Source organism: Nycticebus coucang, chromosome 4 (genome assembly GCF_027406575.1).
Source record: "Nycticebus coucang isolate mNycCou1 chromosome 4, mNycCou1.pri, whole genome shotgun sequence".
Lineage (NCBI taxonomy): Eukaryota > Metazoa > Chordata > Mammalia > Primates > Lorisidae > Nycticebus > Nycticebus coucang.
This window is the reverse complement of record NC_069783.1, coordinates 123240652-123256701: the sequence shown is the minus strand read 5'-3', so window position 1 is coordinate 123256701 and position 16050 is coordinate 123240652. Positions and strand designations below refer to the sequence as shown.

Genomic DNA, 16050 nt, shown 5'->3' with positions numbered 1-16050 from the left:
TGTGGCTCTACTTTGAGCCTGGGTGTTGGGAGGTGATGTGTTGCCTTTCTCTAGTCCCCCGTCTATTTTAGTAGTAAAAGATCTTCCCATATTTGAGTAAATACTTCTTGTCTAAGCAGAGTAGGTCTTGTTACAGCTTTTAATAATTCCCATCTTTTCTGGCACGAAGGCGACATTTTGCTGGAGGGCATGTGGGGAAGTAATACTAATAAATACCACTAGATGGCGCTATAGCCCTGAGAAATGGGCCCCGCAGGTGCCAAGAGGAGGGCGGCTTTCAGGAGCTCCCCTGCCCAGGACTGGCGGATCTCATTCTAGACTTGACTCTGCCACTTCCTTGCTGCTTTACGACTGTTGGACACCCTTAAGTCTCCATGTCCTCGTTTGCAAAATGAGGATTATAATGTCTACGTCGGACACTGTGAGTATTGAATAACACTGGAGAAGGCACTTGGAAAAATTTCAGGTACAGTGTAAATGTGAGCTGGTACAACCCCTGAAAGCTCTCATCATAGAGTCATCCGTTGAGCACGATTCCAGAAGCACAATAGCTCTCGTGGCCTCCTAGACTCACGGCAGGGAGGACGAGGAGGTGGAGGGGGCAGCTGTCATAGGGGCAGAGATCAGCCCAGAGCCGCTGGACATTAGCACAGGACACTTTTCAGAGCACGAAAGCCCTGCTGTGCCGGCTTATGAAGATGAGCTGAAGTAACAAAGGCCAGGCATTCGGTGCAGCGTCGCCCCCACCAAGTGTTAGGAGTGCTTGGTGCTGTGACGGTGTCCTCCGTGGGTCCCTCGCTCCTCTCCTTCCACCTCCTATTTTAACCATCCTGACCTGTGGGATACGCGTGTCCTGTCCGCAGCGCAACCCCCTCTCCGTTCGGCTGTCCTGCAGGCACCTGTACCTCCTCACCTTCTTCTTAGGAGCTACTTTCTTTCTCTTCCCCTGGTGCTTTCAAGGCATCACCCTCCACCCTTGATTCCTGATACTCCCGCTCCCCCACCCCCTTCTTGAAATCCACCACACCAAATTCTGTTGATTCTGTTTAAATATCTTTTCAGTGAGTATCTAATCCCCACCCCCCTGCCACTGCTTTTCCCACAATCACTGCCACAGCCTCACCTCAGCTCTCTGCTCCTTGTGAGTGCCATTTTTTTCCCCTAAAAAAGCAAATCTAATTATTCTCTTGCTCAAAATCCTCCCATGGCTCCCTATTGCTAGTCAGATAAAGCCCAAACTTCATAACTGGGCCTAGAAGGTGTCTAAAAAATCTGGCTGCTTCCTCTCTTCCCAACCTCCCTCCTGTCTTTCTTGGTCCTGAACTTCAATCTGATATATAGTCCAGTTGGACTTATGTTTAGTTCCTCCAATGACAAATCAAGCTTCTTTGCGCCTCTAAGCCTTTGCACATGTTGTTCCTTCTACTTGGAACATTCTTCGCTCCCTCCTTAGCTGCCAGTATACCCTTCTCTTCCTGGCTAATTCCTACTCATCTTTCAGCTATCAGTCACCTGCTCTCAAAAGCCTTTCCTGACATCACAGGTATGAGTTAGTGCTCCCCTCTCCTACACCCCCAGGACCTGCTGTACTCACTTTAATTTGGCACCATTGCACTGATTCTCTAGAGTGATTCCATGCCAGCTGATATTTGAGGTATATATTAATCTGGCTGGGTCCCCCTCCCATGTCTGGTGGGATCCCAAGCGTCCATTCACGATTTCTACACATTCAGGGAGTTCATGCAATAGCAGTCTCACTAGCTTTGACTTCCTGATCTTACTAAAATCTTTATTGTATGCAGGTTCTGAGCCCTTCATGCCCTTTCTTTGATTCCCAAGCAGACCAAGTGTAGAACACAGCCCCCTTTATTTTCCTGAAGCACAGCTCACAGAGGACACTGGGATACGTGGAAATTACAGAGGTCCAGAGTGATGAAGTGGAGGGAATGGTTTGCATCCTAGTCCTTAGTGACCCCCAGCCCACCAGCCAGCCCTGCCCTGGGAACCTTCCTCAGCTGGTTTTCTCCCAAGGCCTCTTCTTGCTCTCGGCTGGTGCAGCCCTCCTCCTCTCCCTCCTGCCTCTTCTTGTTTTCCCTCCTCCTTTCTTCTCTGCTCCTTGTCACTCAAATTCCTATTTAACACAGATGTTCAGGGTCTCTTAATTTTTCAGTCTTCTCATAGACTATATCTCACCTTTACACCCCAAATAGCTTTTTAAGGCGTAATATTAACCATAGGATGTTTAAGGCATAATAAGGTGTTTAAGGAACAGTGTTAAAGATGAGGGACATGTGATGTTACATAGTCCCTCTGCCCTCCCCATCACATTTTGCCCATTTGTCTGACTTCATGTAAACTCCAGGAAAGCTGCGACTTTATCTGCCTTCTTCATGGTTGTATCCTCGGCACCTAGAACTTGATTGGTGCCTAGTGGGCTTTTGGTAACTATTCAGTGAATGAATAAATGTTGAACAGGGGAAGGGATGAGTGAGATGTTGTTTGGACTGAATAATAATTCCAATTTAACCCTCCTTCCCACTTTGGGAGTGTCATAGAGAGATGTTGAGGCCGAGCCTGCATGGCTGCTCTGATAATCCAGGTATGACAACAAAATGAAGTCCAATTGTCAATTGCTGATTCAGCTTGGCCATCACTAAGGGGAATTAAAGTGCCTACATTCCCCATAACTTAGTGAGAATGTAGGTGAGCATAAGACCAAGCTGAGAAAAGACGCTAAAAAGTGATGAGATGATAGGAAGATAAGCTTCCCTCTGCAACTAAGACTGACAGAACCTCCATAGCTGACCACCTCCCTACATGGACCACATCCTTAAGTTGACCTAATTTTCATAGACTGGGCATGCACCACATGTATGTATGTATTAACTTGATCACTTCTGTATGATGACCAGCTTGTTACAGACTCTTGAGTGGTCAACTTACAGAAGTTCCACTGTATATAAGGACTCTGGAGGTGGAGATTGTTTTTTTCTTGTTGAGGAATGTCACATCCATCCATCCATCCATCTACTTACCCACCCTTCCATCTGTCCATCCATCCATCCATCCATCCATCCATCCATCCATCCATCCATCCACTCGCCCACCCTTCCATCTGTCCATCCATCCATCCATCCATCCACTCGCCCACCCTTCCATCTGTCCATCCATCCATCCATCTACCCAACTATCCATTCAACCAACTATCCATTCAATACACAATATTGTTGAGAAGTACACTCTAGCTCCATTACTGTAGAACACGGTTAACACCAGTACCTACTCAACCAAGTTATCATGAGATTTAAATTATGATATTATGTAGGTAAAGCACCCAGCACTGGGTCTGTTGCATAACAAAACCTCAACAAATGGTACCTGCTGTCATTATTAGGACCTAAATACTACACACACCCAAATTCCAGGGCTCCAACTCTTTCCCAGGCCAGACATCAAACATTCAGCTCAATTTTATTATCCAGAATTTGAGGAAAATGAAGAAGGGTGAAAGAATCTGGAGAGTAAGTAGGTTGAGTCAGCCTGGACCAATGAAGAACAGAGACTGGGAAGTTGAGGCTGGGGTGTGGAATTGAGGGGATGGCCACCCGAGGATATCTCCCTTTAAAATGTCACCAGAAGACTCTACTGTATCAAAAAATGCATCTGTGGGCACAGACAGGAAGCAGGTGCGCAGGTAGGATGCAGGCCCCCAGTGTGGTCTGGCCCTCCTCTGTGGGGACAGCTGGGCGACCCTGTCCGTCTATGTCAGTGCACTGTAGGGCCGGATGGGTATGTTGATTCTGTTCTGCAGCCAGCTGAGATAATCTTCTTGGGGCATATGGATGATGTGTTCTCGCACAAACTGTGGGGCAAACACAGTGGCACTCTCAGAATTCCATCTGAAGGCTAGACTCCACCCTTTCTCCCTCCCCCGAGACTGGTGGCCCCAGGGCACTTGTGACCATTCAGGCATTCATAATCTCTGGAGCACCAGGTTGGGTGGTTCTTTTGGGAAGAAGCCTCCTCTCTGGTTTCCTGGTTCAGCCAGCTAATTTTAAGCTCTTTCTTATTGCTGTTGACGCAAGGAAATTTGGGCAGGGCAGGAAAACCCAGCTGTCTGCATTTTTCTTTCTTTTCTACTCCTTAAATGTTTTCAAAAAGTCACTTGTCCGTGAACATTTTGGTTCAGAGATCCCTTTGGGAATTGATGACAGCAGCAAGAAAGGGTCAAAGACACACAAAATGCACAGCTGTACATAGACTCTAGATTAAGAGACCCCGGCATCCAGGTGATCAGAAGTTCTATGATGTTCTCCCTGGGACAGGAGCATACTAAGTTATATCAGCCAGGCTTGTGAACTCCCCTCAAGGGAAAGAGGGGCCTCCAGCCCTCCCTCCTCTTACCCACTCAGGGATGGCCTCTTTTATATCCCCCAGGAACAGGTGGGTGGAAATGGGATCCCATAACTAACTGGAGAGGGAGGTGGACAGTTACCCTAGAGTTACTTTTGGCTTTGCCTTGCCAAAACCTTTCCTGCAGGAGCCTTATAGTGTTTGAGGAATGGAGTCTAGGCATCTGAATTTGTCCACAGGGCCATCCTCAGATCTCACTTGTGACCTTGTCCCCATACACACAGATCCAGATCATTCTGTGGAAGGAAAATGTGAAGAGCCCCATAGCCTGTCAAGGCTTGAGAAAAGGACCACTTGAATCACTTCTCTACTATTAAAATGCACATGTGCCATCTGATAGAGCTGCGAAGCATCTCCATTAGCATCCCTTACACCTCCTAGTGGAGTCCTTACTGTGGATGATTTTGATGCCCCAGGGGAATAGAGCACCAGGATCTTCTGGTGGGGGTGATGAGCTACTATTTAAAACTGTGCAGTGGCTCCTAAATCTTCACCTTGACCTCCCAAGGGCTGCACAGACTGACCTCTCTAATTCCTCGGGAGCCCCGCACCAACCACCTTGCTTGCTTCCTCCACACTCTGTGACTACCAGCGAGTTCCTCTAACAAGCCAAGTCATGTCCTGCCTTGGGGCCTTTGCATTTTCCATCTCATCTTTCTGACTTGGTGTCCCCCTTTTTCTTCATGGTGCTGTCCTCTCAGCAAAGTCACCTTTTCCAGTTGCCCTAGCCAGGTATGTCCCTCCTAATTTACTTTTAAACCAGCCCCCCTCAAACTTTATTGTGCATACAAAACCCCTGGGACCCAATCAAAATGTACGTTCAGTGGGGTTGGTGGCCTGAGATTCTGTATTTCTAACAAGCCTCCAGGTGAGGTCTGTGCTGCTGGTCTTCAGTAGGAAAACTTGAAGTGTCCTTATTATGATGGCCCATTTATTTATGTCCCCCCAAAGCCTCTGAGTTGCCAGGGGGTGCCATGTACATAGACCGTATGGTTCCTTGGAGTTGAACAACCAAGTAATGTGACAATCCCTCTCCTGTTAGATCATGAGCATCTTTCTTTTTAAATTCAGATTAGTATCAGGGTACAGAAGGCAGAGGTCTTTGTGTCTTTTGATCACTGTGTCCCCAGCACTTAAACAGTCCCTGAATGTTGAAAAGTGATTGAATGAAGGCATCTGAGGCATTGTGAGGGGGGAAGGAGGTGGTGTTTACCTCGATAGCCACAGCAATGTCCGGAGAACACAGTTCCCAGATCCTCAGATCCTGTAGCACCTTCAGGAGGACATGGGGTCGGATCCTCAAGTCCAGGTTTTCCCCAAACTTCTGCAGTTTCACCAGGATCTTTTTGGCAGGGCGGAAGTTCTTTAGATCCTCTGGCAGTTTGGACAGCAGATCAAAGTACCTTTAATTTTCCAAGAGGAGAGTGCCAATTAGGTGGCTGTTGGGAGGTGGGCCTGAGCATCTTGGGCCAGGCCATCCATGTTTACTTTCTCTGTCTACCCCCCATCTGATGTCTCCAAAGCAACAGAATTTCTTATCTAGGGTCTTTCCTCTGTGGCCCTCATATCAGACAAGTCTTTACTTTTAAGGGTAGGAAAAGATGGGCATGACTTGCATTTTGTTAAAAAAACCCCAAGGGTATGCTTTCAAGGGATGCATTTATAATTTTTCTATCAAGCAGACAATGCTCAAAGAAAGAAAGGGACTTTGGGGTTCTGAAGCTTCTCTTCTGAGAGCCAATCAGGCTGACAGGTGGTGGCTGGGGGATAGGGTGACTTCTAGGATGCAGGAGCCTCTCACACACATGACGTGTGTGTGTGCATGTGTGTATGTGTATGTATTTTACAGCTCCCCAATTAATGAATAAACTCAGGTCAAAGCTTTGTGTGTTTCAGTGTTATGATAGAAAAAAGGGTAGTTGTGAATCCATCCTTGAGGTGATGGAACAGGTAGATTCTGACCTACCTGGGTGTAACCTACTGTAGGTTACCGTAAGGAGATGGTTCAGATACAATTAGGGCTTAAGTCAGGAGATGGCATCTCTTGAAAAAATAAAAAAGCACGGCTGGGTGGTGGCTCGTGCCTATAAGCCTAGCACTCTGGGAGGCCAAGGCAGGTGGATTGCTTGAGCTCAGGAGTTGGAGACCAGCCTGAGCAAGAGTGAGACTCTGTCTGTACTAAACATAGAAAAAACTAGCCGAACATCATGCCAGATGCCTGTAGTCCCAGCTACTTGGGAGGCTGAGGCTAGAGGATCTCTTGAGCTCAAGAGTTTGAGGTTGCTCTGAGCTATGACATCATGGCACTCTACCCAGGGCAACAGAGTGAGACTCAGTCTCAAAAAAAAAAAAAAAAAGTTTAAAGACCCTCCCCACCCCTGATATCTATGGGGCCATTGTGGAAAAATCTGAAGAAGAAATTGGTCATACATTGCCCATTTGGGCTACTCATACTTTTATGATGTATATATATATATATATATGTATTCATATCTCCTTGTTCAGAATGAGATCTTGAAAATAAGAAGGCTGTCTGAGTTATTCAGTATCCAGCATGTTAGAACCCTGCCCAACTCACAGCAGGTGCTCAGTAACTATGATTTGAAGGGCTGAATGAATAGCTGGAGGAATGGGGAGCTACAGCTCAGAGTTACTCTTACTGGAGTGTGGTTTGTTTGACTCAGTTTTAATGCTGCTTGGGGTGGGGGGCGGCGGCAGTTACATCCCCTGTGATAATGCCAGAAATTCTACCATTGGAGCTATGGACTGAGTACTACTGAGAGAGGACCAGCATTAATTTCCCCATTGTAACATCTTTCTTTTAAAATTAAGATTGATGAGGCTGCAAATGATTTGGTTATATTGTTTGTGCTTCTAAGGTAAAGTCGAAGTTGTAGTTGAGCCTTCATCCAGGGTGTGTGCTGTGTACCCTTACACCGTGCCCATTTGGTGACAGCTTACCAATCCCCCTCCTTCCTCCACTGTTCCCTCTCCTTCCTCCCCCCTCCTCCCACATGAATATACTTGTGTTTTTCTCTCAAGTGGGTATGTAGTTATTTTTCTGTTGGTTTCCTATTAGTATTGAGTACACTGGATACTTGCATTTCCATTCTTGTGATAATTTGCTAAGGAGAATGTATTTCAACTCCATCCAATTGAATACACCTACTTTAACATTTTTATGTCAGTTAGCTTATAACTCCTTCTCTCCTGCCCACTTCCTTCTCAAACAGGGGAGAGGGTTTGCAGAAGATCCTTCTCCCTTTTCATGAGGGCCCCTTGTGAGAGCCTTGAGCATCTTCAAGGCCAGATGTTGCCTGTGAGACAGTGATGCTGTGAGAATGTGAGGTGCCGTGGGTGTTCTCACAACTCAGACAAGACCCTAGGGACCGCTTCTAGGCTCCTGTTCCACATTATTACAATCATGAAAGGGGGCCAGGTCACGGTGGCTCATGCCTGTAATCCTAGCACTCTAGGAGGCCAATGTGGGTGGATTGCTTGAGCTCAGGAGTTCAAGACCAGCCTGACCAAGAGTGAGACCCCATTTCTACTAAAAATAGAAAAAGCTAGCTGGGCATTGTGGTGGGTACCTGCAGTCCTAGCTACTCAGGAGGCTGAGGTAGGGGGATTGCTTGAGCCCCGGAGTTTGAGGTTGCTGTGAGCTGTGACTCCATAGTGCTCTACAGAGGGTGACAAAGTGGGACTCTGTCTCAAAAAAAAGTTATGGAAGAGATCCCAGGTGCATTTCTAGTCTTCTCATTATATTATCCCCTTGGCTCTTGATGTATTTACCCTGCCAGCAGGGGTTCATGACATCAAGTTCATCAGATTCCAATTCTGTACTGCAGGTGAACATTGCCACTGAGGACAGACAGGGGTTTACATCCTAAATTCATCACTTACTGGCAGTGTGACCTTGGACAAGTCAATCTGTTTCTCTGAGTCTCAGTTTCCTTGTTTGCAAAATGGAGGTCAATATATACCTTTCAGGATTTTGGGGGTGGGGAGGAGGAATAAAATAGATAATTATAAAAATTGCTTAGGTAGTGTGTGCCTTGCAGTAGTCACTCAGTTCGTGTTGGTTTTTCTTGTTACTTATCACCACCGCTGTGCTGAGGCACCTTATTCTGAAGGATATGCCTGGCTGGTTTTATATCCTTGAGTGATTAATCATTTGGGAGGAAGGTAGTGATCACCCTATAGACCTCAGAATCTGTAGAAATGTCTGGATTTGCCTCATCTGCCTCTCCCTGGGGCCGGCAAGGTGGTCCTCCTTATTTGCAAGTCTGATCAAACAGCAGGAAAATAAGGAAGACACAGCAGGTCGGCTTATCTGTCGGCTTATCAGAAACTAGGGGGTTTGGGCTTGACTTTGGGGTGGTGTCTCTCTCTCTCCCTTGAAGGACAACGATGTAACCAATGGTGATCTTGTAATAATGGCTCCCCTCCCCCCTTTCCGGTTCTCAGGATCGTTACCAGTGGTCTGCGATTTCGTCGGCATCTCCTTTCACTATAGCTACTTGTTGTCGCATCTTTGCCATATCCTTTTGAAAATTTGAGACGCGGACAAAGGAGTGGAACTTCTGGATGCCTCTCTCTTCTTGGCGCCTGCAAGGTTGTATGAGAACGAGGGTGAAGAATCAGATCCTCTTATCCTGTAGTTGTCATAGCTGCCTTTTGAGATCTGACTTAAACACCTGTTCCTTCATTTACCATCCCAGATACCCTTTCATTTAGGACTCGGCCTCTACCACGAGAGGAGATAGCTCTCCCCAAGGTCCGAAGCACTATTTCCTTGCCAAATCTTGTTATTTTTTTATTAGCCTTCATTCTCTTCCTACTTCTGATTGTATTTACCCAGCTTTCTCATCTGTAAAATAGGGGATAACAATGGCTCCTATTTTTCAGAGGTGAGGATTAAATTATGTAAGATGTGTGAAGTGTCCAGCCTCATCGGGGACACACAGTGGGTGTTTAACTAATGTTGGTTCCTCTCTTCTCCTTACCACTTGTGCATATGTCCTATCTCTCCAAAGAGACTTTAGATTATTAGCGTCACCACATCACTCCCCTGCATACAACTTGCAATGGCTTTCCCCTTTGCTCAGAACAAACTCCTCTGTTCCTGAGGCCCTGATTGTTTAGTTTGTACAACATTTTCCAGCTTCGTTCCATCCTTCCCATCCCTTCTCTCTTAGAATTTTATGATTTGGCTTGTGATCAAAGTCTCTGAGATACAGTCCAACATCCACAGCTCAGATAGTAAAGGCCTTTTATGATCTGGCCTCTGTCTGGCTCTTTTGTTACTTTGTGGGCACTTTAAATCCTAGCCACACCTGAGACTTCTGGCAGTTCACTGGCTCACTGTGCCCCTTGCGTCCTCTGGAACCTTGTTGTGGCTCTTCCCGCATACTTTTTGGGTATGATTCTTTAGGTTTGAATTCTGCCTTTACTACTTAGCTCTTGGGGATTTTTGACAGAGACATCTCTGAGCTCACTTTTATCACCTGTAAAATAGGTCTAATACCCTGTTTTCCCGAAAATAAGACCTACTTACAGGAAAGATAAGACGTCCCCTGAAAATAAGACCTAGCGCATCTTTGGGAGCACACCTTAAAATAAGACACTGTCTCATTTTCGGGGAAACAGGGTAATAACACCTAACCCCATAGGATTGTTATGAAGAGTAAATGACATATAAATACAAAGCTCTTACATTCTCAACTGGTACACAGTAAGAGCCCTAGAAATGCCATCTGCATTTATTAAACTAAGAATGTCTCCTCTCCAGGAAGACCTTTCTGAGGGCTGTCCTGGGCCCAGTGGAACATCCCTTTTGTGTTCCCTTAGCCTCTGCTTTCTCAAGTGCTGGATCTCATCATCCTGTGTGGTAACTGCTTATTTACTTTCTGTGTCCCCCACTAGCCTGGGAGCTCCCAGAAGGAAGGGGCAGGGGTTAGTCTTCTCCAAACCCCCGGCTCGGAACAGCCAGCCCATTATTTCTGTAGGGATGAAGGTACAAAGAATCATTACGCACACTTAGTTGAATGGATGAGCTCACTGTAGTCAAGGAACAGGCCAGAAAGGGGGCAAGTTACCGGGATGCTATATGAGAAAAGGAAAGCTTCTGGTAGCTTTCTGGCACTCTTAAAATCAAGTTCCAAGTTCTGCTTGTGGCATTCGTGGCTGTGCACAGTGCAGCCCTCACCTATCTCTTGTCCTTCCTCTTCAAATTCTCCCTGTTCTTTCCTGCCTTGGGACTTCGCATGCACATTTCCTGCTGCCTGGAATGTCATCCCACCTTTTCACCACAATGCCAGCTCCTTATCCTTCAGGACTTATCCAAAAGTCACCTCCCAGATCATACAACTTCAATTAGGTCTCCATGGTTTCTCTCTCTCTTTCTCTCTCTTTCTCTCTCTTCCCCCCACCCCCGGCCCCACTGTCTCTCACACCACCCTGTTCTCTTCCTGTATGGCAATGATTATAATTTGTGCCTATGTGTTTATAGATACACTTATTTGGTTTCCAGGAGACTGTATGCTCCAAGAGGGCAGGGAACAAGTCCTTCTTGTCCTTGCTATAGTCCCAGCACCTGGCACCTACACAGTAGGTGCCAGACAGATGTATTTGGAGTGGATGGATATATGTGTGTCCTTACTTCATGAGGATTTCTATCTTGTCCTGCAGGCAGAAACCAGCCTCCTGGGCCACGCTGTAAAACTTGGCCCTCATGGCATCACACACCCCACTCTTGCAGAGGATGAGCTCACGATTATTGCGGCTATAGACACAGAGAAGGGCTTGGGGTGGGGTAAAGCCCAAGGGACATCTCGGTAACCTCCCGGGTCCCACTGTGGCCTCTGGAGCCCCTGCAGGTGCTCTGCAGTGAGGATTCCTTGCACCCACCGGGGTTGTCTATTCTTAACTGGATCCTCCCTCAGTATTCCCCTGGATACAGAGGGAAGGTATGTCTCACAGGGAGACAGCTGGTCACCCGAGCACAGCAAATGTTAAGGGCAGGGAGACGGAACTTGGATCTGGGAGATTCAGCCTCACAATCCTGCTCTATCACCTCTTAGCTATGTGGCCTTAGGCAAGACATTTCACTGGGGAAGCTTTCTGCTTGCTTCTCTGTAAAATGGGACTGGTTTTGAGGAACGAGCAATGTAATGCATGCAGAATGCTCCTCACAGTGCCTGGCACGGGGAGGAATTTCTTACTGTTGTCTGCATTGCTGCTGTAAGCACATCACTGTAAGGATCTTGGGCTGTAAGCACATAACTGTAAGGATCCCTTGTCCTTCAGCATGGCCAGGCCTCAAGGAGTCTGATATGCATGGTTGGGTCATTTCCACACCCCAGGGGATCAGAGGGTGAGGGCACCATGGTCCCTCTTGCCCTGCTCCTTTCATTGCCCAACCCTCTTCCCTGCACTTACTTTTTTGTCTTCTTCTGGACTGTCTGGATGTGGCTGTCTCCACTGGTGCTGCTGGATTTATCACTGAAACACAAAGGGATGGTTTCAAGTTGCTCAGAGACACTTTTCTAGAAAAAGGTGCCTCCAGGGCCCCATAACACCTGCTAGCCTCCAGGATTCAGGCCAGGGAGGTGGTTCTAATCAAGGCACCAGTCGTTGAACTCAGCGTGTGTTTTCCCACCTCTTGGTCTTTGTTTCTGCCATCCATCCCCCTCGCCTGGAGGGTCCTCCTTGTTGATTTTCTGCCTGCTCAAATCGGATCCTGTTTTATGGTCTATGGCAAGTTCTGCATGCCCAGACCGTCCAGTTCAACTTTGACCTGCCTCTGCATATTGCTAGGATTACATATTTTCTGAATCTCAGTTTCATTTGTATGAACCTGGTCTCTCCACCTGGAGGATGAGTTCATTTGGACCCTTCCACTCTCTTACCCACACTGAACACAGGGCCATGTGCAGATTTGGTGAAGGGAGGGCTGAGTCTCCTACCATGTCCTTGACCCAAGATGGCTTATTCATCCAAGGAGTTCCTTCTGTAAGCAGGGCCCAGGAGCTGAACACCCACTCTATTTGGAAGCAGACAGAGCTAGGTGCAGAGCCCCCCTCAGTAGCTCTTCCCTCCCTTTGCTCTCCTTGAGTTTCAGCCACACTGGTCTTTGCACAGACCTTGTAAGCTTCCTCCCGTCTTGGGCCCTTTGCACCTGCTGTCCCCTCTTCATGGAATGCTGTTCCTGCCCTGTCCACCTCTTAAGTGAGCCAGTTCTTTTTTGTTCTTCAGGTGTCAGCTTAAATCTCAAACGTGGTGTGGTGAGAACCCTGGTGCTAAAAGTTCACCCACTTTTTCCCTACTTTTCATTTGCAGTACTTGTCAGTCATGGTTTTATGGTCAACTGTGGGCTTATTTGAGAAATGCTTGCCTCTGTCATTAGACTAGTGAGTCTTAAGCGTGAGTAGAATTCAAGGGGTCTGTGCATGCAGGTGGGAAAAAGTTTGCATCTTTAACCAAAATGGAAATCACAGGTATTTGCATATCACATTACTGTTGTGGGAGATATTTTGAAAAATCATTTATATTCAACACTAATCCAAAATTACAGTACTTATTAGACCTGCTGTTAAGTCTTGCTGTATAATGCTTTGCCAAAGGAGCTCATAGATTACTGTATTCCAAAATTTGATTGTAATATAGCAATTTGTATTACTAGAAATTTCTGAGTAATCTTTTGTAATTTATTGTATGCATTTAAAAACATTTTTCTAAAAGGAGTCCATAGACTTACTCAGATTGCCAAAAGGGTTTGCGGCACACAAAGTGTTACAGCTTTGGCCCCCACATGGAGATCCAGGAGGGCAGATTGTGTTTGTTTTGTTTGCTGCTGAATCCCCCAAACACAGCACACTTCCTGCCACAGAGGGCCTATCTAAGAATATTCTCTAAATGAATAAATAAATTGGAGGAAGACACCTCTCCCATTATAAATTACCCAAAAGGATAGTCCTTACCTTACCTCTTCACTACTAGAAGATTATAACTTTATGCACATAACTATTGAGCAGAAATGCCTAGATACTCTCTCCCAGCCCTGAAGTGAAGGGGCCTGTCCCCAGTGAGGCATAGGAAGGAAAACATCCCCCTTCCCCACTCCACATTCCACAGTCTGCTGAGGAGCATCCCTGAGCGGCCCCTGTAACTGTGGGCTGATTCCCGAGTCACCTGCTGCCTTCCTACCTTGATTTGTAGGTGGTCTGCATGTCCTTATAAAAGGCAGAATCACTCTTGGTTTGTTTGAGCACTGACAAGATGCTGCAAAACAAGATGAGTTTTTAAACAAGGCACTGAATACAGGATGCTCCTGTAGTGGTAAATTCTGTGGGAGGATGGAAAATTCTCTTTCTAGAGCAGGGATCTTTAGACTCTACCAGGCATAGAAATCATCTGGTGAGGTTGCTAAGAATATAGATTCCTGGGCCACATTTCCTGAGATTTGAATTCATTGAGTTTGGATGGGGACCCCAGAAACTGTATTTAAAACCACTCTGCCCACTCATCACCCCCCTGAATTTCTCAGGCTACTGTGAAATAAATGCCTACTTGAAGTGCTTGTGAAAAGATACAGCTGCCTCAAGAGATTCTGATTTAGCAGGTCTGGGATAAAAAAAATCTCAAAATTTGTTGTTTTTTACAAGTACCCTAAGCTGCTTCTTATCTTTAGAGTTCCTTTTGAGGATTTTAAGGAAAGTCCATCTTTTTAGATAATGAGGTGGTAGTCTGGCCTTGAGGCTGGAGGGCTGGATGGGCAGGCTTGGAGGGGGTTCCTAAAATCCCCAGAATTTAATGTCAGCCTTGTTGGAAGCAGATTTGGGATCTCAAGTGGGAAAGGAATCCAGATTCTACAGTGAGGGAGCAAAAGAGAATCTGCACCTCTTCCTAACTGTTTGCAGCTGCGCATGGAAGTGTCCATGTCTGTTGCCTTAGCCAGAGATTAGGGGGACCTTTCTCTCAGAGGAATTAATGAGAAAAGGGAAATTTCAACAGGTTTTTGCTCTGTAACTATGGTTATTTTATCATTCAAGTGAATGCAGAGACCATGTGATGGGTCTTATGAGAACCTGGGTCTAGTGTAGTTTTGTTTTTGACCTCGTGGAAGTCACTCTTTGCTGTTCTTTGCTATCTGTGAGAGAGGAGTGATGGTAACAGTGAATGGACCTGTCTCAGCAAGATGCTGTGGAGATTCCATGGGGCCTATGTGTGAAATAACAGGAATGACCCTCCTCCCACTATCCCCAGGCCATTTATTGACTGCTCATCATATGCCAGCACATGCTAAATGTTAAGTAAATGCATTATCTAGCTAAATGCTTGAAGTGACTCACCGAAGTGGGTGCTATTTCTATAACATTAGTTGTACTTTATGAGGATAACATTTAATTCTCACACAACCCTTTGGGACAGGTTGATAATGAGGCTTATTTTCCAGAATTATAATCAGGCTCAGAGAGGTGAAGCAACTTGCCCAACATCATACAGCGATTAATCAGGGGACTAGAGATTGGCCTTAGCCTATTTGATTCCAAATTTCAATGTTTTGGTGCTAGACAATCTCATTTTATAGATAAGAAAATAGGCTTAGAGAAAGGCTAAGTGACTTGTCCAAGGGCACTGGGTTTTGGACTCATGTCAGGCTGACAAAGCGAGTGCTCATGCTGTGAGTTCTTACAAAGGAAGGAGCCTCACTGAGCTCATGTGTTGTCACTCTCTGTCTCTCATGCTTACAGATCAGGCACCACACTGGGGGCCGTATGGGCCAACATTGCCACCAAGTGCGCCTCCGTGTGCCACCTTCTGGAGCCGCCCCTCGGAGAGCTGAGGTAGCAGCAGACAAATTCGTCACCCACAAGCAGGGGTGAGGTGTGCTGCATGTGGAAGTGTGCAGTGAACTGTAATTATGGCAAGAACAATAACTAATAAGTCATAGTCAGCATCCCGGTAGGCTAAAGGCGATGATGAACTTTTTCTAATGCCTCATTTAGTTCCAGGAAGTAATTTGCTTGCTCAGAGGGACCTACACTTGGGAAGGGAACACTGACTCTAGGCTGCCCGCTCTGTGGGGCTTTTGGGGGTCAGAAGTCTGGTGGATAAGGCGTTCCATCAGAAGGAGGATGTCCAGGTTCAACTCTGACACTACCTCCTTAAGAGCTGATACCATTGATGTCCGGCATGAAACTACAAAGGATTCCTGTTGCCCTTAGGATAAAAGCCAGAATCCTTAGGCTTCATTCCATTTTGGCTGCATTTCAGGTCCATGGTCCCTTTGACCATGTTTGCACATGTACCGTCTATAACACTTTCCTCTCCCCCAACCCCTGTTTCCCCCTTTCTTGTCCTTCTCTCCCAAGACTTTGTCAGGATGGCTCATTTTCATACTTTATCTAAATCACAGCTTAAAGTATTTTCTTTTGAGGAAACTTTTCTGATCCTCATCCCCATCCTAGACTAAGTCAAATACAGTTATTATTTCTTCTCATAGTAATGAGTTTCCTTTCATGACACTTCTCACAAAAATAATTAGTACCCAGCCCATCCATATTCATAACTATTCACCAAAATAATGCAAAATAATGAAAGAATGACCATAGGATTCCTGAGAGGCAGTGGGCA

The 16050-nt window shown here is 46.2% G+C and overlaps 1 protein-coding gene across 1 annotated transcript in view; it reads right to left on the bottom strand.

Moving 5' to 3' along the window:
- Positions 1–3760: 3760 nt before the first annotated feature.
- Positions 3761–16050, bottom strand: part of CCDC60 (coiled-coil domain containing 60) — a 198370-nt gene continuing 186080 nt past the window's right edge. The window contains exons 11-16 of the mRNA XM_053589374.1: positions 13621–13695; positions 11854–11916; positions 11075–11197; positions 8890–9021; positions 5627–5816; positions 3761–3862 (exon numbers count right to left, since the gene is read on the bottom strand). Of these exons, the coding sequence (XP_053445349.1) occupies positions 3761–3862; positions 5627–5816; positions 8890–9021; positions 11075–11197; positions 11854–11916; positions 13621–13695 (685 nt within the window). The remainder of the gene's footprint in view (positions 3863–5626; positions 5817–8889; positions 9022–11074; positions 11198–11853; positions 11917–13620; positions 13696–16050) is intronic.